Genomic DNA, 20,548 nt, shown 5'->3' with positions numbered 1-20,548 from the left:
CCCTTACTGCACATTTGATTCTTAAAACCAAAACAACATACCCCCCCCCCCCCCCCCCCAAAAAAAAAAAAACTGCTAAGGAGAGGTTTATCTAGGTGATACTGTCTTTTCACTGTATCGTAACTGTGTTTCATGCAAAAATGAATGTGTGCCAAACTGGGGCCTGCATCATGGCATTCTTACATTACACTAAGTGACATGGTGCTGCCACCAAAAACACATGCTTTGTAACACACATGCACACAGTGCAATGCGTGTGTGAAAAGACAATTTGAGGGGAAATGTAGCATGACTCTTCCTTTTTCATCTTTGACTATAGATACATGATACTGGGGCAGCACAGTGGCGTAGTGGTCAGCTCTCTCGCCTTGCAGCGCTGAGTCCCTAGTTCGAATCCCAGCCAGGGCACTATCTGCAAAGAGTTTGTATGTTCTCTCCGTGTCTGCGTGGGTTTCCTCCGGGCACTCCGGTTTCCTCCCATATTCCAAAAACATACAGATAAGTTAATTGGCTCCCCCCCGTTCACACTTGCGGTTTTGCAAAAACCGCACCGGATGTCCGGACCGCACCGGAGCCGGATCGGACCTGAACCGTACGGTTCCTGTCCGGATCCGGTCCGGATCCGGTCCGGTTGCATACGGTTTCCGTGCGGTATGAACACGGTTGCGGTCCGGATCCGGATTCTTAAAGAGATAACAACCTGTATAAATACCTGGGGTTCTGGGAGGTCAGCAGAAGCTCTGAGGTCATTGTTGGAGACAGCTGGACGTGTGGAGACCATCCTTGGATACAGAGACAGCAGTTGGGACCATGGATCCAGTCATTTTTTACGCTTATTACCTGGGAATTCTCTCCTTCCTGTTGTTTACCTACTACTATGTGGGGAGAAGGCGTGCTCCTCGCAGGAGATGGTGGGTGCACCCTCTACTAGCCAGGAGGCAGAGGAAGGGAGAGTTCCAGGCCCTCTACCGGGACCTCAGACGACACCCACAGAAGTTCTACAGCTACACTCGGATGTCTATTCCCCTGTAAGTATCTAGGCCTAAATACACCAACCCCCACCATTCCTAAACACCCCACCCTCACCCCCACAACACCTCATCCCTGTATACCTAGCTAAACACACCACCCTGACCCCCACACCCCTGTATACCTAGCTATACACTACACCCCCACCCTCCACAACACTCCCAAACCTCTGTAAACACACCTCCCTTATCCTCCACCCAACACCTTGTCCCACAACATACTTTACAGCTTCTTCCTTTCCATCTCCTGACAGGTTTGATACCCTTTTGGAGATGGTGAAGGATGACCTTAGGAAGAAGGATACCACGTTCAGGAGAGCAGTCACACCACAAGAACAACTACTCATCACACTGAGGTATGTAAAAACAAATTTTTTTATTGCAAAAACAACCACTTTCCAACATGGAAACATTCTTCCAACATGGAAGACAAAAAATAACATATCTATGGTATAGCCCGGTCAGTTTTAAGGAACACCAACCACCAACTTTGTGCTGGAAGAGTTGCAGGGCATAGCTGCCCAAGTGTCTTTCGGGGACACCAGTCCCTAATATTAAAGTGCTTCAAAAACCTAACCACTGGCACAGGACCCTCTGAGCCATGGATGAAGGACACAGGTCAGTGAAAAGGCTAGGCCTCTCACCGACCAGTGTAGGTGTCCTTCATCCATGGCTCCAAGGGTCTTGTGCAAGTGATTAGGAACAAGAACAAAGTGAGGAGCAAGAGGAACCGATGGCAGAGGAGCAGGACTACAGGTAGTGTCTTTCAGGGACACCAGGCCCTAAATTTTTAGTGCTTCTAAAACCTAACCACTGGCACAGGACCCTCTGAGCCATGGATGAAGGACACAGGTCAGTGAAAAGGCTAGGCCTCTCACCGACCAGTCAAGGTGTCCTTCATCCATGGCTCCAAGGGTCTTGTGCAAGTGGTTAGGAACAAGAACAAAGTGAGGAGCAAGAGGAACCGATGGCAGAGGTGCATGACTACAGGTGCAGTGCAACAGGCACAAGGTTGTGACCCAGGTAGTGTCTTTCTGGGACACCAGGCCCTAATAAATTGAAGTGCTTTAAAAACCTAACCACTGGCACATGACCCTCTGAGCCATGGATGAAGGACACAGGTCAGTGAAAAGGCTAGGCCTCTCACCGACCAGTGTATGTGTAGGTGTCCTTCATCCATGGTTTCAAGGGTCTTGTGCAAGTGATTAGGAACAAGAACAAAGTGAGGAGCAAGAGGAACCGATGGCAGAGGTGCATGACTACAGGTGCAGTGCAACAGGCACAAGGTTGTGACCCAGGTAGTGTCTTTCGGGGACACCAGGCCCTAATAAATTGAAGTGCTTCAAAAACCTAACCACTGGCACATGACCCTCTGAGCCATGGATGAAGGACACAGGTCAGTGAAAAGGCTAGGCCTCTCACCGACCAGTGTAGGTGTCCTTCATCCATGGTTTCAAGGGTCTTGTGCAAGTGATTAGGAACAAGAACAAAGTGAGGAGCAAGAGGAACCGATGGCAGAGGAGCAGGACTACAGGTGCAGTGCAACAGGCACAAGGTTGTGACCCAGGTAGTGTCTTTCGGGGACACCAGGCCCTAATAAATTGAAGTGCTTCTAAAACCTAACCACTGGCACATGACCCTCTGAGCCATGGATGAAGGACACAGGTCAGTGAAAAGGCTAGGCCTCTCACCGACCAGTGTAGGTGTCTTTCATCCATGGTTTCAAGGGTCTTGTGCAAGTGATTAGGAACAAGAACAAAGTGAGGAGCAAGAGGAACCGATGGCAGAGGAGCAGGACTACAGGTAGTGTCTTTCGGGGACACCAGGCCCTAAATTTTTAGTGCTTCTAAAACCTAACCACTGGCACAGGACCCTCTGAGCCATGGATGAAGGACACAGGTCAGTGAAAAGGCTAGGCCTCTCACCGACCAGTCAAGGTGTCCTTCATCCATGGTTCAAAGGGTCTTGTGCAAGTGGTTAGGAACAAGAACAAAGTGAGGAGCAAGAGGAACCGATGGCAGAGGTGCATGACTACAGGTGCAGTGCAACAGGCACAAGGTTGTGACCCAGGTAGTGTCTTTCGGGGACACCAGGCCCTAATAAATTGAAGTGCTTTAAAAACCTAACCACTGGCACATGACCCTCTGAGCCATGGATGAAGGACACAGGTCAGTGAAAAGGCTAGGCCTCTCACCGACCAGTGTAGGTGTCCTTCATCCATGGTTTCAAGGGTCTTGTGCAAGTGATTAGGAACAAGAACAAAGTGAGGAGCAAGAGGAACCGATGGCAGAGGAGCAGGACTACAGGTGCAGTGCAACAGGCACAAGGTTGTGACCCAGGTAGTGTCTTTCGGGGACACCAGGCCCTAATAAATTGAAGTGCTTCAAAAACCTAACCACTGGCACATGACCCTCTGAGCCATGGATGAAGGACACAGGTCAGTGAAAAGGCTAGGCCTCTCACCGACCAGTGTAGGTGTCCTTCATCCATGGTTTCAAGGGTCTTGTGCAAGTGATTAGGAACAAGAACAAAGTGAGGAGCAAGAGGAACCGATGGCAGAGGAGCAGGACTACAGGTGCAGTGCAACAGGCACAAGGTTGTGACCCAGTTAGTGTCTTTCGGGGACACCAGGCCCTAATAAATTGAAGTGCTTCAAAAACCTAACCACTGGCACATGACCCTCTGAGCCATGGATGAAGGACACAGGTCAGTGAAAAGGCTAGGCCTCTCACCGACCAGTGTAGGTGTCCTTCATCCATGGTTTCAAGGGTCTTGTGCAAGTGATTAGGAACAAGAACAAAGTGAGGAGCAAGAGGAACCGATGGCAGAGGAGCAGGACTACAGGTAGTGTCTTTCGGGGACACCAGGCCCTAAATTTTTAGTGCTTCTAAAACCTAACCACTGGCACATGACCCTCTGAGCCATGGATGAAGGACACAGGTCAGTGAAAAGGCTAGGCCTCTCACCGACCAGTGAAGGTGTCCTTCACCCATGGCTCCAAGGGTCTTGTGCAAGTGATTAGGAACAACAAAGTAAGGAACAAGAGGAATCAAAGGCACAGGTGCAGGACTACAGGTGCAGTGCAACAGGCACAAGGTTGTGACCCAGGTAGTGTCTTTCGGGGACACCAGGCCCTAAAATTGATGTGCTTTAAAAACCTAACCACTGGCACATGACCCTCTGAGCCATGGATGAAGGACACAGGTCAGTGAAAAGGCTAGGCCTCTCACCGACCAGTGAAGGTGTCCTTCACCCATGGCTCCAAGGGTCTTGTGCAAGTGATTAGGAACAACAAAGTAAGGAACAAGAGGAATCAAAGGCACAGGTGCAGTGCAACAGGCACAAGGTTGTGACCCAGGTAGTGTCTTTCGGGGACACCAGGCCCTAAAGTTCAAGTCCAGCAAAAACAAAAGTTCCCTGACATGGTCATCTGAACACCTCTGAACCTTGGTTGAAGGAGATGGGGCAGGAAAAAGGTTGGGCTAAAAAGCCCTGGGATGGTATCCTTCCTCCGAGGATTGGAGGTATTCAGAGGAGCATGTCCAGGAACAATTTGACTTTTTTTTTCAAATTTGATCGGCACCACTACTAGAAAAGGTGGGAGTTGCTGCCTGGAAATCTGGACTCTCTTGGGTGCTGGTCGTGGATGAGCTGGACCCTGACAGCGGTGGCCCATATTGACTGCCTCTGTAGCCGGTGTACATCTGTGATGATTGCCAGGTGGGCACCGCTGTTGGTTGTGGGGGTCTAAAAATTGGTGGTTGCAATAATGGCGTGTCCATGTGTTGTTTGATCACCTCCAGCAAAGTGGAATGGCACGCCATCATGTTTTGGGAAGGCACCTTTTCCAAATATGGTATTAGAGACATCACAGTGTGAAAACACGGGTATGCCTGCAATTTCAGTAGTTCCTTGCTTTGTTGATGCATTTGCTGCATCATGTTCTGCAGCTGGCCCACCGACTGATGATGCTGCGCACGCAGTTGGTCGATTTCTCCTCTGTGCATCTCATGCATCATTTTAAGCTCGTCCCTGTAGTGCCCATGTACAGCGTCGAGCTCACATTGCAGTGAAGTGATGTGGGACTTGTACTGCTCCATGATATGGCCCCTGTCCTCATCTTGCAACTGCCGGGTTATAAGAGTTTGGTGGCTCTGAAGAATCCCGAGAAGTCCGGAGACAGCCCCGGACATCTCGGACTCTGTCTCTCTCCTTGTTGGGGGGAGGGTACCTCGACGCCTCACTGGTGGGGTGGTCCTCACTGGTGGTGTGGCAGCATCTTCCCGTCCTCTGGCCTGTGTCGGGGTTGCCCTGCGCGCTGGTTGTGCTGCAGTCTCTTGGTGCTCCTCACTTTGTTCTTGTTCCCCTGGAGCTTCCATAGCGGTCGATTGTGGAGGTGCAGCTTCTTCCACACTCGGTCCTGCAACCTCAATATCCAAGCTCTCTTCTACCAAGTCATCATCAAAGGAGAGAGCTGGGATAGCTAAGGACTCCCTCCTCCTACTCCTCTCCTCGGGGAAATAGGTTACATCGGCGACGTCATCATCCACCAAGCTCTCCTCACTGCTGAACCGTGCCTCCTGGGTCGGTTCCTCTTGCTCCAAATTGTCTTCAGTCCTGTAGATAAAAACAATATTTATTGGTGTGCCAAACAGCATGTGGCGTCAATTCACAGAGCTAGCAAACACTAGCAAACACTTTATCAACCGTTTCTACCAAACATTTGATAAAGCTTGTGAGAAAAGTTCGCTAGCCATGGGAATTGAGGCCAGTTTATAGCAATACATGGCCGAAGTCATGGTAGTTGTCTGCTAAAATGAGCTCTCAGTTCCTGCCCACAGTAGTGGTACTTACAGTCTAGGTTCCAGGCTTGCATTGATGAAAGACAATTGCTTGGCAAATTGGTAGTCTTTTTGTCGCTTTCCCCCGCCACTGCCACTTCGTTCGGCAAGTTTTTTCTTCCGTAGCCATTTCACGTATGCATCACGTATATTGCGCCACCTTGTCTTGAACCTTTCTCCTGTAACGACATGAAAAATTGATTTCGATTATTTCTCTTGTAGGTACATCGCAACTGGACAAACATATACATCGCTACATGTCACATTTCGTATTGGGAAGAGCACGGTGGCAGGCATCGTCGTGAGGACTTCGAGGATCCTTTGGACGCGACTGAGGGCCAGATACATGCCTGTGCCAGACACCACGAAATGGGAGGAGATCGCCCAGGGCTTCTGGACCGAGTGCAAGTTTCCTAATTGTGTTGGCGCACTGGATGGGAAACACATCCGGCTTCAGAAACCCGTGGGGAGTGGCAGCCATTATTTCAACTATAAAAAATACTTTAGCATTGTTCTAATGGCAGTGGCAGATGCGGACTACAAGTTTGTGTACGTGGACGTGGGGTCGTACGGTAGTTCCAATGACTCTGGAATTTTCCAGCGTACGACCCTTTGCCGGCTGATGGAGGAAGGCAGACTGCGTCTCCCCCGTGACAGACCCTGGCCTGGGACAAGGGCACCGGCCTACCCCTATGTGTTTGTGGGGGACGAGGACTTCGCCCTGTCCGACCATGTAATGCGTCCGTACCCAGACAGGGGACTTGATGCCAGCCAGCTACACTTCAATGCTCGGTTGAGCCGTGCAAGGAGAATGGTGGAGTGCACATTTGGGATCCTGGTGTCAAAGTGGAGGGTGTTCCACACGCCCATGCTGCTGAAACCGGGCAACGCAGTTGTCGTGGTGAAGGCAGCATGCATCCTCCACAACTTTGTGCGGCAGGAGAAAAGAGAGACTCCGGAACCCCCGAATGTGCTTCCACTAATGCCCCTGCGGAGGTATGCAACCAGGCCAAGGGTAGTGTCACTGCGGAACAGGGACCAACTGAGACTTTATTTTACCACACCACCAGGACGAGGGTGAATGTTTGGTTTTTAATATGTTTTGTTGAAATGTGTTTATTTTGGAGTTTCAAGTTTTTAAGTGATTTTAAATGTCTTAATTTTTTACAATAAATTGATGTTTAATAATTGGTCATTGTGTATGTTTTATGTGCACAGGTGGGGTACATCGCAGGTGGGTGGGAGACATCACAGGTGGGTGGGATACATCACAGGTGGGGTACAGGTGGGTGGGATACATCACAGGTGGGTGGGATACATCACAGGTGGGGTACAGGTGGGTGGGATACATCACAGGTGGGTGGGATACATCACAGGTGGGGTACAGGTGGGTGGGATACATCACAGGTGGGTGGGATACATCACAGGTGGGGTACAGGTGGGTGGGATACATCACAGGTGGGTGGGATACATCACAGGTGGGGTACAGGTGGGTGGGATACATCACAGGTGGGTGGGATACATCACAGGTGGGTGGGATACATCACAGGTGGGGTACAGGTGGGTGGGATACATCACAGGTGGGTGGGATACATCACAGGTGGGTGGGATACATCACAGGTGGGGTACAGGTGGGTGGGATACATCACAGGTGGGTGGGATACATCACAGGTGGGGTACAGGTGGGTGGGATACATCACAGGTGGGTGGGATACATCACAGGTGGGGTACAGGTGGGTGGGATACATCACAGGTGGGGTACAGGTGGGTGGGATACATCACAGGTGGGTGGGATACATCACAGGTGGGGTACAGGTGGGTGGGATACATCACAGGTGGGTGGGATACATCACAGGTGGGGTACAGGTGGGTGGGATACATCACAGGTGGGTGGGATACATCACAGGTGGGTGGGATACATCACAGGTGGGGTACAGGTGGGTGGGATACATCACAGGTGGGTGGGATACATCACAGGTGGGGTACAGGTGGGTGGGATACATCACAGGTGGGTGGGATACATCACAGGTGGGGTACAGGTGGGTGGGCAACACGTGGGTGACACAAATCCATAGCAAAAGTGGAATACATCACAAGCTAACCACAAGCCCCCCCAAAAAAGTTCTAGTCAACATACCCTCTGTGCCTTGCTGTCTCTTGCTCAAGTGCTCAAAGTCCTCCACATACAGCTTGGCAATTTTTTTCCACAGGCCTCTGCATTTTTTGATGTTGCTGTGGTCCGCATCCCCCTTGTCCCACAGGGCTGGTACCTGCTGCACCTGTAGGATGAGGTCTTCTGATGTGTAGGGCCTCACCCCCTCGTTATCAGACATATCGTCAGACATGTTGCTGCCAAAGAGCTCCAGCATGAAGTCACTGCTGCTCCACTCTGTGAACGCTGGTGCCATGTGGTCCCCATCCAAAATTGCCACTATACCATAGAGTCAGCATAGGAAGTGTGGTATAACATCCGGTTTTTATAGCCAGTGTGTTGTGCGTTCTCCGGTTCTCATTGGTTTCCATTGGCCGGATGCAACATTCCGGCTCCGGTCCGGATACGTCAGCCGGACCAGCCGGACCAAAAAATAGCGCATGTTGGAACGGACGCCGGATCCGGTCCGGCTCCGGTCCGGACGAAACGGACGCATGTGAACGGTCGCATAGACTTTCATTGCTATGCCGTGCGTCCGTTTCCTCCGGTCCGCATGCGGTCCGGCTTCGGCACGGCGATTCCGGATAGCAACCGCTAATGTGAACCGGGCCTAAAATTGGCCCTAGACTACAGTACTTACACTACATAATATAGACATATGGCAATGGTAGGGATTAGATTGTGAGCTCCTTTGAGGGACAGTTAGTGACAAGATATATATATATATACACTGTACAGCGCTGCGTAATATGTCAGAGCTATATAAATACTAAATAATAATAATAATAATAAAATACTGGGGCTAATTCACAAAGCTTTTCTGTTGAATCATCACACCTTACTTATTAACTCACAATTTATCTCTCTTTAAATTACTTAACTCATGATTTATCTCTCCTTAACTGACTTAAAGGACAACCGAGGCGACACAATGAGATACATGTGTATATATAGTGCCAAGCACACGGCCAAATAACTAGTGTTCCTTTTCTTCTTTCTCTGCCTGAAAGAGTTAAAAATCAGGTATGCAAGTGACAGTTTCTGTCCGGGTTGGACTGGGTCAGACTACAGCATAACCTCACTGATTACTAAGTGCAGCCATAAAACACTTTCCTGTCAGTAAATGGCTTCTAAGAGCAAGAAAGAGATAAAAAGGGTTAGTAATTCATAGATTTGAGCTCTAGCATACATTAATGAAGGTGTCATTGAGCAGAGACAATTAAACAGTAAAAACATTTAAAAAAACTAGATTTAACCACTTTACCCCCGCCCGTACGGATTTCTCCGTCCCTTTTTCCATCCTTTAACCCCCAGGGACGGAGAAATCCGTACTTTGCGCACTCCCGCCGCTGCCCGCGCTCCCACTCGTAAACACGCCGCCCGCCGCTAGTAAACACGCCGCCGCCCGCTCGCCCGGAGATCAATGAACGGGAAAATCCATTCCCGTTCGTTGATCTTAGCCCCGCAATTATCCGCTGCTCTCCGATGGGCAGCGCGATCATTGTGAAACGATACAAACTTACCCAGCCTCCAAGTACTTCCTCCAAGCTTCCGGAAGGACGCTTGGAGGTCGCATTAAAGCAAAAAGTTACTGTGGCCATCTTGTGGCCAAATAGTAAAACTACACCCTACACATTTTTCACATACAAATAAATTATTTACACAAAAAATTAACTCATTACCTCCCACACTCCCAATTTTTTTTTTGTAATAAAAATAAAAAATAAAAAATGTACAATAAAAAAAATACATAAATAGTTACCTTAGGGACTGAACTTTTTAAATATTTATGTCAGGAGGGTACAACACTGTTACTTTATAAACTATGGGCTTGTAATTAGGGATGGACGCAAAACTGAAAAAAATGCACCTTTATTTCTAAATAAAATATTGGCGCCAAACATTGTGATGGAGACATAATTTAAATGGTTTTATAACCGGGACAAAAGGGCAAATACATGTCATGGGTTTTAATTACAGTAGCATGCATTATTTAAAAACTATAATGGCCGAAAACTGAAAAATAATTAATTTTTTTCCCACATTTTTCCTATTTTCCCATTAAAACACATTTAGAATAAAATAATTATTGGCATAATGTCCCACCTAAAGAAAGCCTAATTGGTGGTGGAAAAAAACAAGATATAGATCGTTTAATTGTGATAAGTAATGATAAAGTTATAGACGAATGAATGGAAGGAGCGCTGAAAGGTGAAAATTGCTCTGGTGGTCAGGGGGTAAACCCCCTCAGTGGTGAAGTGGTTAAATATAAAATAAAACTGTGAGATATCTAAAAAGTCATTTTTAGAAAAAGGAGGCTGGATACAATTGTTTTTCTCATCAGTTTATGTTGCAGCTGCGTAGCAATCCCTGCATTCTCAGATTCACAGGTTCTAAGAATCTAGTCATACCCAGAGTCCACTTGGAAACTTTTGGTCCCAGAGCCTTCTGTCATGCTGCCCCTACGTTTTGGAACTCCTTACCTCAACAGATCAGGACAGCTCCATCCTTGGACGTGTTTAAATCCAGACTGAAAACCCACCTGTTCAGTTTAGCATTTGCAGAAATATAACTTTTGTTGTGTGAATACTTCATCCTACTACCAATTACTGAATCTGAGAGGGCCTAAGCGCTTTGAGTCCTATGGGAGAAAAGCGCTATAGAAATGTTATTGTATTGTATTTTCACCTCGGCTGTCCTTTAACTCATGTTTGTTTTTCTCTCTTTATTTGACTTAACTCATGATTTATCTCATCTTATCTGTTTATCTCATGAATTATCTCTCCTTAAAGTTAAGGTGAAAAATAAGTAAGCTTTCTGAATCAACCCCCTGGGCCATATTCACTAAATAAAGTTAAATGACCAGGGAGCACCTAATGGTTTTACCCTTTTGTGCAACCTAGGTAACATGAGTGTTGCTAGGGTAACTTACGCTACATAAGTACCATCACATATGTTACCTAGGTAATGTGGGTTGTGCTAATTGCTCAGCAAGTGCTATGTAGTCGGTTCCTTTGTGTCTACGGCAGGTTCACATTGGAGTAAAAATTGGTCTGTTTAGCAGACTGGAACGGACCCTAACAAAAGTGAACGGATCCTATGTTAATCAATTGCTCCATTGTAACCGATCCATTCAGCCTGTTCCGCCAAACGGACCACAAGTTTGGGTCTGCAGCGATTGTTCAGGATTGACGCGTCTGTCACGTTGACCACACGCTAACGGCACGGAGAGTCACAGATGGAAAACTGTAGCCTTTTAAAAATTGATCAGTTCAACTGATCCGTTTTCATATGGATCAGCTTTTCATCCGTGCAGTGTGAACCGGGCCTTATGCTTGTGTAACGGCTGCTACAGTTGTTCCTGGTTTATAGGTTTGGCTTATCATAAACAAATAGCAAAAATACACTCATACATCTTACTGTATGTAGATATATTACATGATTGGGTTTTCTCAAATTTTGTTCAGGCAGGCAGTGTATGTGAATTATCAAACCTTAGCAAATGAAAAGGAGGAAGTAGAACATCACCCAGGGACAGCAACTGCTCCTGCTATTTTGGAGTATGCAGAAGAGGAAAGGCATTCTATAGGGATGGCTTGACTGTAGAGACATCTAGTGGCCAATAATGGAAATACATGTGCAATACAATGTAAACTGGAAATAGAATGTAACATTGTTTTTTTATTAAAGATCAGTCATTATTACAGAAAAAAAAAACATACCATGCACACCAAGCGTTACCATGCAGAGGATAGATGTGTTATGGCGTATCAAGGCTATATCTGGTGAGCCTTTAAATGTTATACATACAAATCAAAAAGAAAAAATAGCAAAAAAAAAAAAAAGGAACACGTTGTCCATAGTGAGGAGTTATTTAAGAATATAAGAGGTTCAGATACTAAACTATAAGCACTTCTTGTATTCATATAGTAGCATATTTCACAAACTTACGTTGTTTGAATGATTAATTCAGGGCAACCAAGTCTTTTCATATTGAAGCATATGGTCCAAATTGGTAGCAAGGATGTTTTTATGCTGTGCAGAACCATGATAATTATTGGCTCAATGTATAATCTAGAACTATTCCTATTAGCGGAGCTGAGTATGACTGGCAGACAGCACAATACATTTGGTCATTCTATGAAGTGCGTACTTCATATTATCAGGTTTGTTGCCTGGAAGTCAGGTTGATGCCTCCCTCCGAAAAGGGCGCCCAATAACTACCAGTTCATTGTTTACTGAAGAGGAATGTCACAGTGAATAGAAAGCTAGCTTTGTTCAGGTTGCTACAGTGCTTAGCTTGCTTTTTACCTGGCACATGTTTAGATCTGTGTAAGGGTCCTTACTGTATACTGTATGTTGAGAAGACGTTTTTGAAAAGAATTGGCCTTTTGTAGCCAGCTTCACTCTTGTGGATTGAACAGAACAGCATTAGTTGTGTCTTATGGACGCCTGACCTATAATGAAGTATGAAAAGTGTGTAATGGTGGCATGCTGTGCGCCATTTCACATTTTATGTGCAGATCAGCCACATTTCAACTGTTAGCGGACTGTACCTGGAAATACCCATCATTCTTAACACTGATCTTACTATCGACAATGACAAAGGTATTTTCCATAAAAGCGAACGTGGAGCAGCAGGTGGATAATAGCGTTCTTCCATGCAGCTGTAGAGTCCCTGATAACAATGTCATCCAGAGCAGTATCTGCATGGAGTTTGTTGTTTTTTTATTGTGGGTTACCTGTGGACAGTCAGCTTTCCGCCCACAGTCCAAAGACATAATAAGTGAATTGGTTTCTTCCAAAACTGGCCTTAGACTATGATTGGGAAATCAGAATGCGACTGTGGTAGAGATTAGATTGTGCACTTTTAAGGGGTACTTGGTGGCATGAATATGTGCTCTGTAATGCGCTGCAGATGTCAACACCATATAAATAGATACTAATAAGACCTGCTATCCTAATTGTGAACTTATATTTCTTTAAAGATTTTGGTAATTTTAGGTATTGATTTCTTTTTGCAGGAAAGGAGTAGAAAAAAGCCATTCAGAACAAATAAAAGACAAAGAAAAGCAAGGTTTTTTCCGAGTCATAAAAAAGAAGAAGAAGAAATCCCAAGCTGTGAGTCTTTTTATATTTGCTGCTTTCTGTAGATTTGTATTTTGATATTGCTGTTCATCACATTGTGTTCCACATTTATCTTGTTGATGCTTTTATATTTCTGGATGTTGGATGAAAAGTGCAAAAATGCTCTGCAATGGTTGTGACAAACTAAATCCCTAACTGGAAAAGAAAGGTCCCGAGTCATTTGAATAGATTTTTGCACAGATCATACTTTTTCACATATAATAACACAGAGTTCTTGCCACTGTAATCCCACACTAGTTATAGGATCGAATGTCATGACTTAGGACTCCGTCTTCTCTGGACTTTCCACCACAGACCTCCAGTTGTCTGAGTTGGGTTTTCCATGGCTAGTTACTATGCTATCCTCTGAAATAAGACCACAATGGGAAGTCGCCTGTTATTCTCTTCTCCGTATTCTCATCCTCATCAGAAATAATGGGGGGAGGGGTGTCACTCTGGAACCGGGCAGGGAGAGCCGTCATTCGGCTCTCCCTGCTGCCGCTAAACTCCCCGGCGGTGTTAAATACTATTCCCCCTCCGAATTGTAGCAACTCAGATAGAGGTGTGATGTGGGGTCTGTTAGCCGCAAGAGCCCCAAATTACCTTACCCGGGGCGCACAGCATAACATCGCTGCTATGACTGCGCCCCGGTTCCGGCGCTCGCCACCAGACCCCGAAATGAACTGCTTCAATAATCCAAACATATTCTGTTGGTCTATAGTTAGGCATGTGAAGGCGTGATAAATGACTAGACGGGTGACTGATGACAGGCCGTTTGCCCAATCCAATAGGCAGATCAACTCACACAACACCTATTGCAGAATGTATTTATTTTTTAAATTGGAGGTTTGGCTTTATTTTTACCTTGCAACATCACAGTTTAGATATCCATCATTCATTTTATGATGCTGATTGACAGTCTATGATGTGTTTACAACTGCTAGATGGAATAACACAATTGCTGACTGTGAAAGGCAGCAGCTGTCTCTGGTCATGCCTATAATCACAAGAAAGAGAGGAGAAGAGGCGGTGTGGACACTGCAAGCAGAGCCCTGTCTCACCTCAGAGAGTTCAGGATCTCTAGAATAGCACACTGCAAAGAATATTTTTGAAAAAGCATTTTTTTAATATAATGTGGATGTTGCCTCCGCATCCAGTTTCTGAATGAGATATCCTTGTGCAAAGATACTGAAAAAGTTACAAAAACCCTGTGTTCACCAAGGCGTAAGGGGGATTATTCTCTCAACCCTGTTAAAGTTAACAAATGCAGGCAGCACAAGTTAAAAGGGCGCTATGGCGAAAAACTGTAACATTTAAAATATGTGCAAACATATACAAATAAGAAGTATGTTTTTTCTCCAGAGTAAAATGAGCCATAAATTACTTCTCTCCTATGTTGCTGTCCCTTACAGTAGGTAGTAGAAATCTGACAGAAATAACAGGTTTTGGACTTGTCCATCTCTTCATAGGGGATTCTCAGGGATTTATTTATTTTCCAAAGCACTTAGTGAGTGGCAGTTGCTCCGTCCAACTGCCAAAAAACAGTGTAGCGAGCAGGGAAGCTGGCCAGCATCATTGTTTAAATCCTTTTTAGGGAATATCTTTATAAAGAATAAAGGTCATGCTGAGAATCACTTCTGTCTACCTACTGTAAATGACAGCAACATAGGAGAAAAGTAATTTATGGCTCATTTTACTGTGGAAAAAATATACTTCTTATTTGTCTATGTTTGCACATATTTAAAATTTTACAATTTTTCGCCATAGCGCCCCTTTAAGTTCATTAGAGCTTATGCAAATGACATAACCCATTACATAATTTGTGTAACTGTCATCATATATGCCAAACCTACATTGCTTGTGTAACAGAACACTAGGCTGCATTTCCACTGGGGTGCCCAGTCCTTTTCTGAAATCTGCATTCAAATCGCTATAGCAAAACCATGCACTGCCATAGGGATTTGGTCTGCGAAAATCTGCAGAATGCATCATCCGTACGCAATTTGGATGCAGCCCATTGATTTCAATAGGCTGCATTTCTGCATCCGAAATCGCATGTGAAAAATGGCTGCGATTCAGGTATAGAGGAAATCGGCCCTAAAGTGTTGCACATATATAGCAGAAGTTGCGTATATTACAAAATAGATTGTCTCCCTGGTAAACTAAACGTGCGCTGCCTGGATAAATTAAATATATTGGGTTTGAGGCCCGGTGCACACCAAATCCCGCTAGCAGAAACGCAAAATGCTAGCAGATTTTAAACCGCTTTTTCTTCTTTTTCTGTAGCGTTTCAGCTAGCATTTTGAAGTTTTCTGGAGCGTTTTTGGTGTAGTAGATTTCAGATATTGTTACAGTAAAGCTGTTACTGAACAGCTTCTGTAACAAAAATGCCTGCAAAACCGCTCTGAACTGCCATTCTTCAGAGCGGTTTGCGTTTTTCCTATACTTTACATTGGAGGCAGAAACGCCTCCTCAATCCAAAAAATGCCTCACCCCGGGAGTATGCGTTTCAGCAAACCGCCTCCCGCTCTGGTGTGAACCACCCCATTGAGATACATTGACCAAGCGTATCCGCAGCCGCAAGTGGCTGCAGAAACGCTGAAAAACACGCTCGGTGTGCACCAGCCCTCAGGGAATAAACCCCCAGATGTCCTTTTAATATTCAGCTTTGAGTATGTATATTTTGACTGTCAACATAAGCAAGGCATTCATTCATTCATTTTATCCTGATCAATACAAGGCTTCACTACTGCTACTGTATATGTGCAATTAGTTTATTTGTATCTTATGTTGCAGACAGAATCCACAGAGTCTAAGAAACCGAGCATCAAGAAAAGCCTCTTCCCACTGTTTAGCTCAAAGAACAATTTAAAGCGTAGTTCTTCTTTGAAAAAGCTGCCTGTAGTGAATCTGCCAATGGTATTCTTATCTTTAAATAAGCTAGCAATAAAACATTAATACCTCTCCCATCACATGAAACAGCATGGATATGGGCTGTCAAGAGACTTTCCTTCTGATTCCAATAACTTGTTATTGCAACTATTTCACTGAGCTTTTCCAAGGCCAGATGGAGCTACCAGTGGTCATGAATGAAAAGCTTTGAGCTTTGCCACCTCCTTTATGGCTTAGACACAATTTGGCAGCCCAGCTCTACATCAGTGCCACCAGTCACATTAGAGCAATACGACATTGTCACTTCCACTCCTGGAACACTATTATGCTGCATAATAAAATCCATTGTCCATGCATTGGTCATGCATCTTATGCAATGTGGCTGTGCAATGAGCAGTAAAGTGCAGTAACCTGTGGCTACCATCACCATTACATTTTACATAGCAGTGCAGCTATAGTAAATTCCTATTGATGGCTGTCGGTTACTGCAGTTTACACATTGCTTGTTCCCATGTTAAATACTCATCCCAGTACTTCTCTGAACTATATTGAATAAATATCATTCAGTTGTTTAATCACATTAACCCAGGGTGAAGGATCCCCCCACTATAACTGAATGGCATATTCACCTGCTAGAGTTTCCAAAGCTATCCCACATTGTTGTTAGGAAAATCTGGTACCTTCTAAAAACAGATAAAAAATACAGACTCTAAAGCCCTGCATAATAATGAGGGGAACTGACAAGACCATGTTGCAAGCAGGGCAACCACCATAAAAGGCATTGGTGAGGTCAGCCATGTTCAGTATGGTAGGGGTCCCCCAGTCTTCAGTAAATAAATAGTCAGGTCACAGTCCTATACATATGACATTAGGTTATTACAGGAGATCTAAGCATATCACTCCACTGGGGAAAGAGAGAGGGCTAGAAACTGAAACTCATGGGAGGAGACATCCAACAAAAAATAAAAATCTAAAAAACAGTTTAAAAGGCAAGAAACTACTTACCGTAATAATTGGTGAAACACATTGTCAAGTGAATTTAATTAAACTTAATGAGTTGTTATTTACTTCCTTGTCTTTCAGCCAATTAAGGTACCGTAAGCAGTTTCTTGCCTTTAAACAGTTTTTATGTTTTGTTTTTGTTTGTTTTTTGGGCGGTAAGCTCTTACCATGAGTTTCAATTCCATAGTGTTGCTTTGTTCTGGTTAAAGTATCAGATCCTAAACCTGTTCCCAAGTTCCACTCGGCTTTTGGATATGCACATAGGTTGTTATTCCACATTGCTGATACACTAATTACCGCAGTCCACCTGGGCAGATTTAGGAAACACTGAAGTATCTGCTTCCATGTACTACTTAGTACTACTACCAAGCTACCCTGCAAAAAAAATCTCACTCACTGTAAGTATACTTCTAAATCAGACGGAATATACTTAAGTATTTGGCCTGTGTCCCTGTGATAAAAAAGGCAGAAAATAGATATGTTACCCTTACCTGAAAAATCCATGTGATCTCTCTGCTTACGCCAACTTCAACTGCCTAAAACAAAAAGCTGTATTTTACAGCCAGCAGAGTGTGCACTGACTTACTACGAATCCCTTCCGCTATAATGGATACATTGTTTTTCGGGTACAAGAGATCCTGGTGTGAGGTTTGACCCAATGACCCAATAATCAGAGCATTGGTAAACTAAGATTTCCTGTGTTGAGGATGTCAATGCTGTATTTGTAGGTGATTTTGGTAATGTTTCTCCAATAATCGCCTAACCCTAACTAACATTCTTGGCCCAAAAGTCAGCATTTTCCAGAGGCCTTATTCTAACCTCTAAATCAATGATGGCTCCTTCCCGATTGCCTAATCCAAACTCCCTTACCTTAGGTTAGCTTCTTTTTGATGCCTAACCTTAACCTACCCCACCATCATTAACACCTCATTTATACCTTTCCCTCAGTTGTAAACGTTTCCTAAAGTGTACACATAATCTTCCACCTTTAACTTACCCCCAATACCTACCCTTCTTCCTCCCAGCATTACTCTCTTCCTGAAGCCTAACTGACAACCCTAGCATCAAAAACTTACCTCCCTCAATCCTTTACCCAAACCCTCCCACTGTATGCCTAACCCTAACTAATGACCCTGCTACTTACCTTCCAGTGTCTTCTGTGCTGGGCATTTCAGCTGTGTAATAGTTGAATGCCCAGCACCAAAATCAAGCATCCCATTTATGCCAACATTGTGGTGATTTGATTATGTGATTCACCTGAAAAATAACATCTTTTAGCAGCATTTTATTTACATTATACCTTAATGCCACTTCCACAATCAAGAGCCCCAGTGCTGATGACAATGACATGCGGCAGGGGTGTGTCTGTGAACACACTCTGTCCTCTTCTGGCCAGGAGATCCTGTATGGTTGTTTATCAGGGAACCAAAAATATTGGTGCCAGCCGCAGGCAAAGAGATCTGTGGTAAGCAAGGTTTGTATATCTTCTCTTTCTTTCTTTGTTTTTTTTTTTACAGCGACACAGGCCAATTAAACAAGGCTGAGTGCAGTGCACATGCACTGATAATTCAATTAAAGTAATTTTCGAATACAACATTCCAAGTCTTTGCCATTCCTGTAGCAACAAACAAGATTTCCAGTAGGACACAAATAAAACTCCAAAAGTTGGTGCTAGCATAAAATGACAACCGAAACGGCCATTATTATTTATAAGGATGATTTTATTGCTGCCCTATTTTGCAATATTAAATATGTTGAAGAGCTGGAGCATCTAAACATCCACTCACATTAGATAATCATATTTGTTCCAGTCCATACACTTCCAAACCAGATTCAGGTCTGAAGGCCAATTATCATCATGCTCAAGCTTATTATTCCATACGAGGGTCACTTCTTATTGCTAATCACTCTCTTCTCTGCTCGGAACTAACAGCATGTAAATGGGAAGTGGACAAATCTTGCATGGCAAACACTGATAAACGGCTTTATTTCTGCAAAATGAAGCATCTGTGGTTTTCAATCTACATGATAAAATGTTCAGACTATATATACACGTTTATGCATTCATTATCGCCATGCAGCAGTGTCATTTGTAGCTTTTCTGTTGATATACCGTGCACATCTATTTTAGGCTAAATGAAGCTCTCATAATAGATCCTTGATTTGGAATTAATTATCACTCAACAGTTCATTGAGCGTTTTGTAATCTAATTTCTGAAAAACCGTCATTTATGTTTGCTTCAATAGTAAATACTATCAAGAGATGCAGTATATCTAGGATGCAGTGACTAATGGCAACCGACGGCTGTTCATAATGATCTCATTTTCATTTGTGTTTGTAACTGTTGGGTCTAGTACAAAGGAGCAGAAATTTTAGTATAAGTCAAAGGGTACCATAGCTGTTGGTACAAATGTCGCATACATGAAAAAAACCAGCTGGTAAAAAGGGTGCCGGAGATGGCCTCTAGTAGAATAGGATAAAATCATTAATATTCTACAACTTAAATAGGATAGTAAAATATCGGTAATCCTTACCAATATTTTACTATGTCTTAACCCCAATCTCACACAGAACACTCCCTCCACCAATGCCCTATCTTAAAACCCCCATGGTGCTACCTAACATTGCCCCCCCCCCCCCCCTCCCAAGTGGTGCCTGACCATAAACACCCCTCCTGCCTAGTGGGAAGAGGGGGGTTGCATTGACAATCCAACACAATGGGCAGCACATTGAACACATTTTATAAATGGTCAGAAACTTGTAAATAACTCATGAAAGAATAAAGTTACGTTAAAACCAAGCATACCATTGTTTTTCTTGCGAAAATTCCCAATAAGTTTGATGTCACATGACCTTCTTCCTATTAAAAAAACAAAAGTTGGATTCAAAATGGCCAACTTCAAAATGGCCGCCATGGGCACCACCCATCTTAAAAAGGTTTCCCCCTCACATATACTAATGTGCCACAAACAGGAAGTTAATATCACCAACCATTCCCATTTTATTAAGGTGTATCCATATAAATGGCCCACCCTGTTGAAATAATTTTGTAGTCGTTGAAAAAGTCAGAGATAAAATCTACAGAAGATTTACTATATGAGGAAAACAATAAATCAAATCATCTTCTCTAGGATTTCATCCACATGATGGTTAATGGGGTATAATCAGTGGCGTAGCTAAGGAGTTATGGGCCCCGATGCAACTTTTACAATGGGGCCCCCAAGCACTCTATACATAACAATTGATATGGCACACCAAAACCTTCCAATGGCAACTACAGTGTCAGAGATGCAAGAAGGGGATGGGGAGCAGTTTGTTAATGATTACCACTATTCAATGTATCTATAGAAGTGATTATTATGAGCACAGGACCAATAGAGAGCTAATACTGTAGTTGAGGGAGGGCCCTTTGGGGCCCCTCTGGCCCAAGGGCCCCGATGCGGTCGCTACCTCTGCACCCCCTATTGCTACGCCCCTGGGTATAATTATGAGTCACTGTGTCAGG

General features: G+C 44.4%; 1 protein-coding gene across 6 annotated transcripts in view; it reads left to right on the top strand.

The window, feature by feature from the left end:
- Positions 1-20,548, top strand: part of CDKL5 (cyclin dependent kinase like 5) — a 494,542-nt gene that overhangs the window by 466,968 nt on the left and 7,026 nt on the right. For 4 of the 6 annotated variants that reach the window (XM_068269971.1, XM_068269970.1, XM_068269969.1 and 1 more), the window contains 2 exons: positions 13,046-13,142; positions 15,945-16,067. In XM_068269971.1, the coding sequence (XP_068126072.1) occupies positions 13,046-13,142; positions 15,945-16,067 (220 nt within the window). The remainder of the gene's footprint in view (positions 1-13,045; positions 13,143-15,944; positions 16,068-20,548) is intronic. The other 2 variants (XM_068269974.1, XM_068269972.1) reach the window with 1 other exon arrangement.

The sequence above is a fragment of the Hyperolius riggenbachi genome, chromosome 2 (genome assembly GCF_040937935.1).
Source record: "Hyperolius riggenbachi isolate aHypRig1 chromosome 2, aHypRig1.pri, whole genome shotgun sequence".
Lineage (NCBI taxonomy): Eukaryota > Metazoa > Chordata > Amphibia > Anura > Hyperoliidae > Hyperolius > Hyperolius riggenbachi.
The sequence above is the reverse complement of the archived record's forward strand: the minus strand, read 5'-3'. Positions and strand labels throughout refer to the sequence as shown.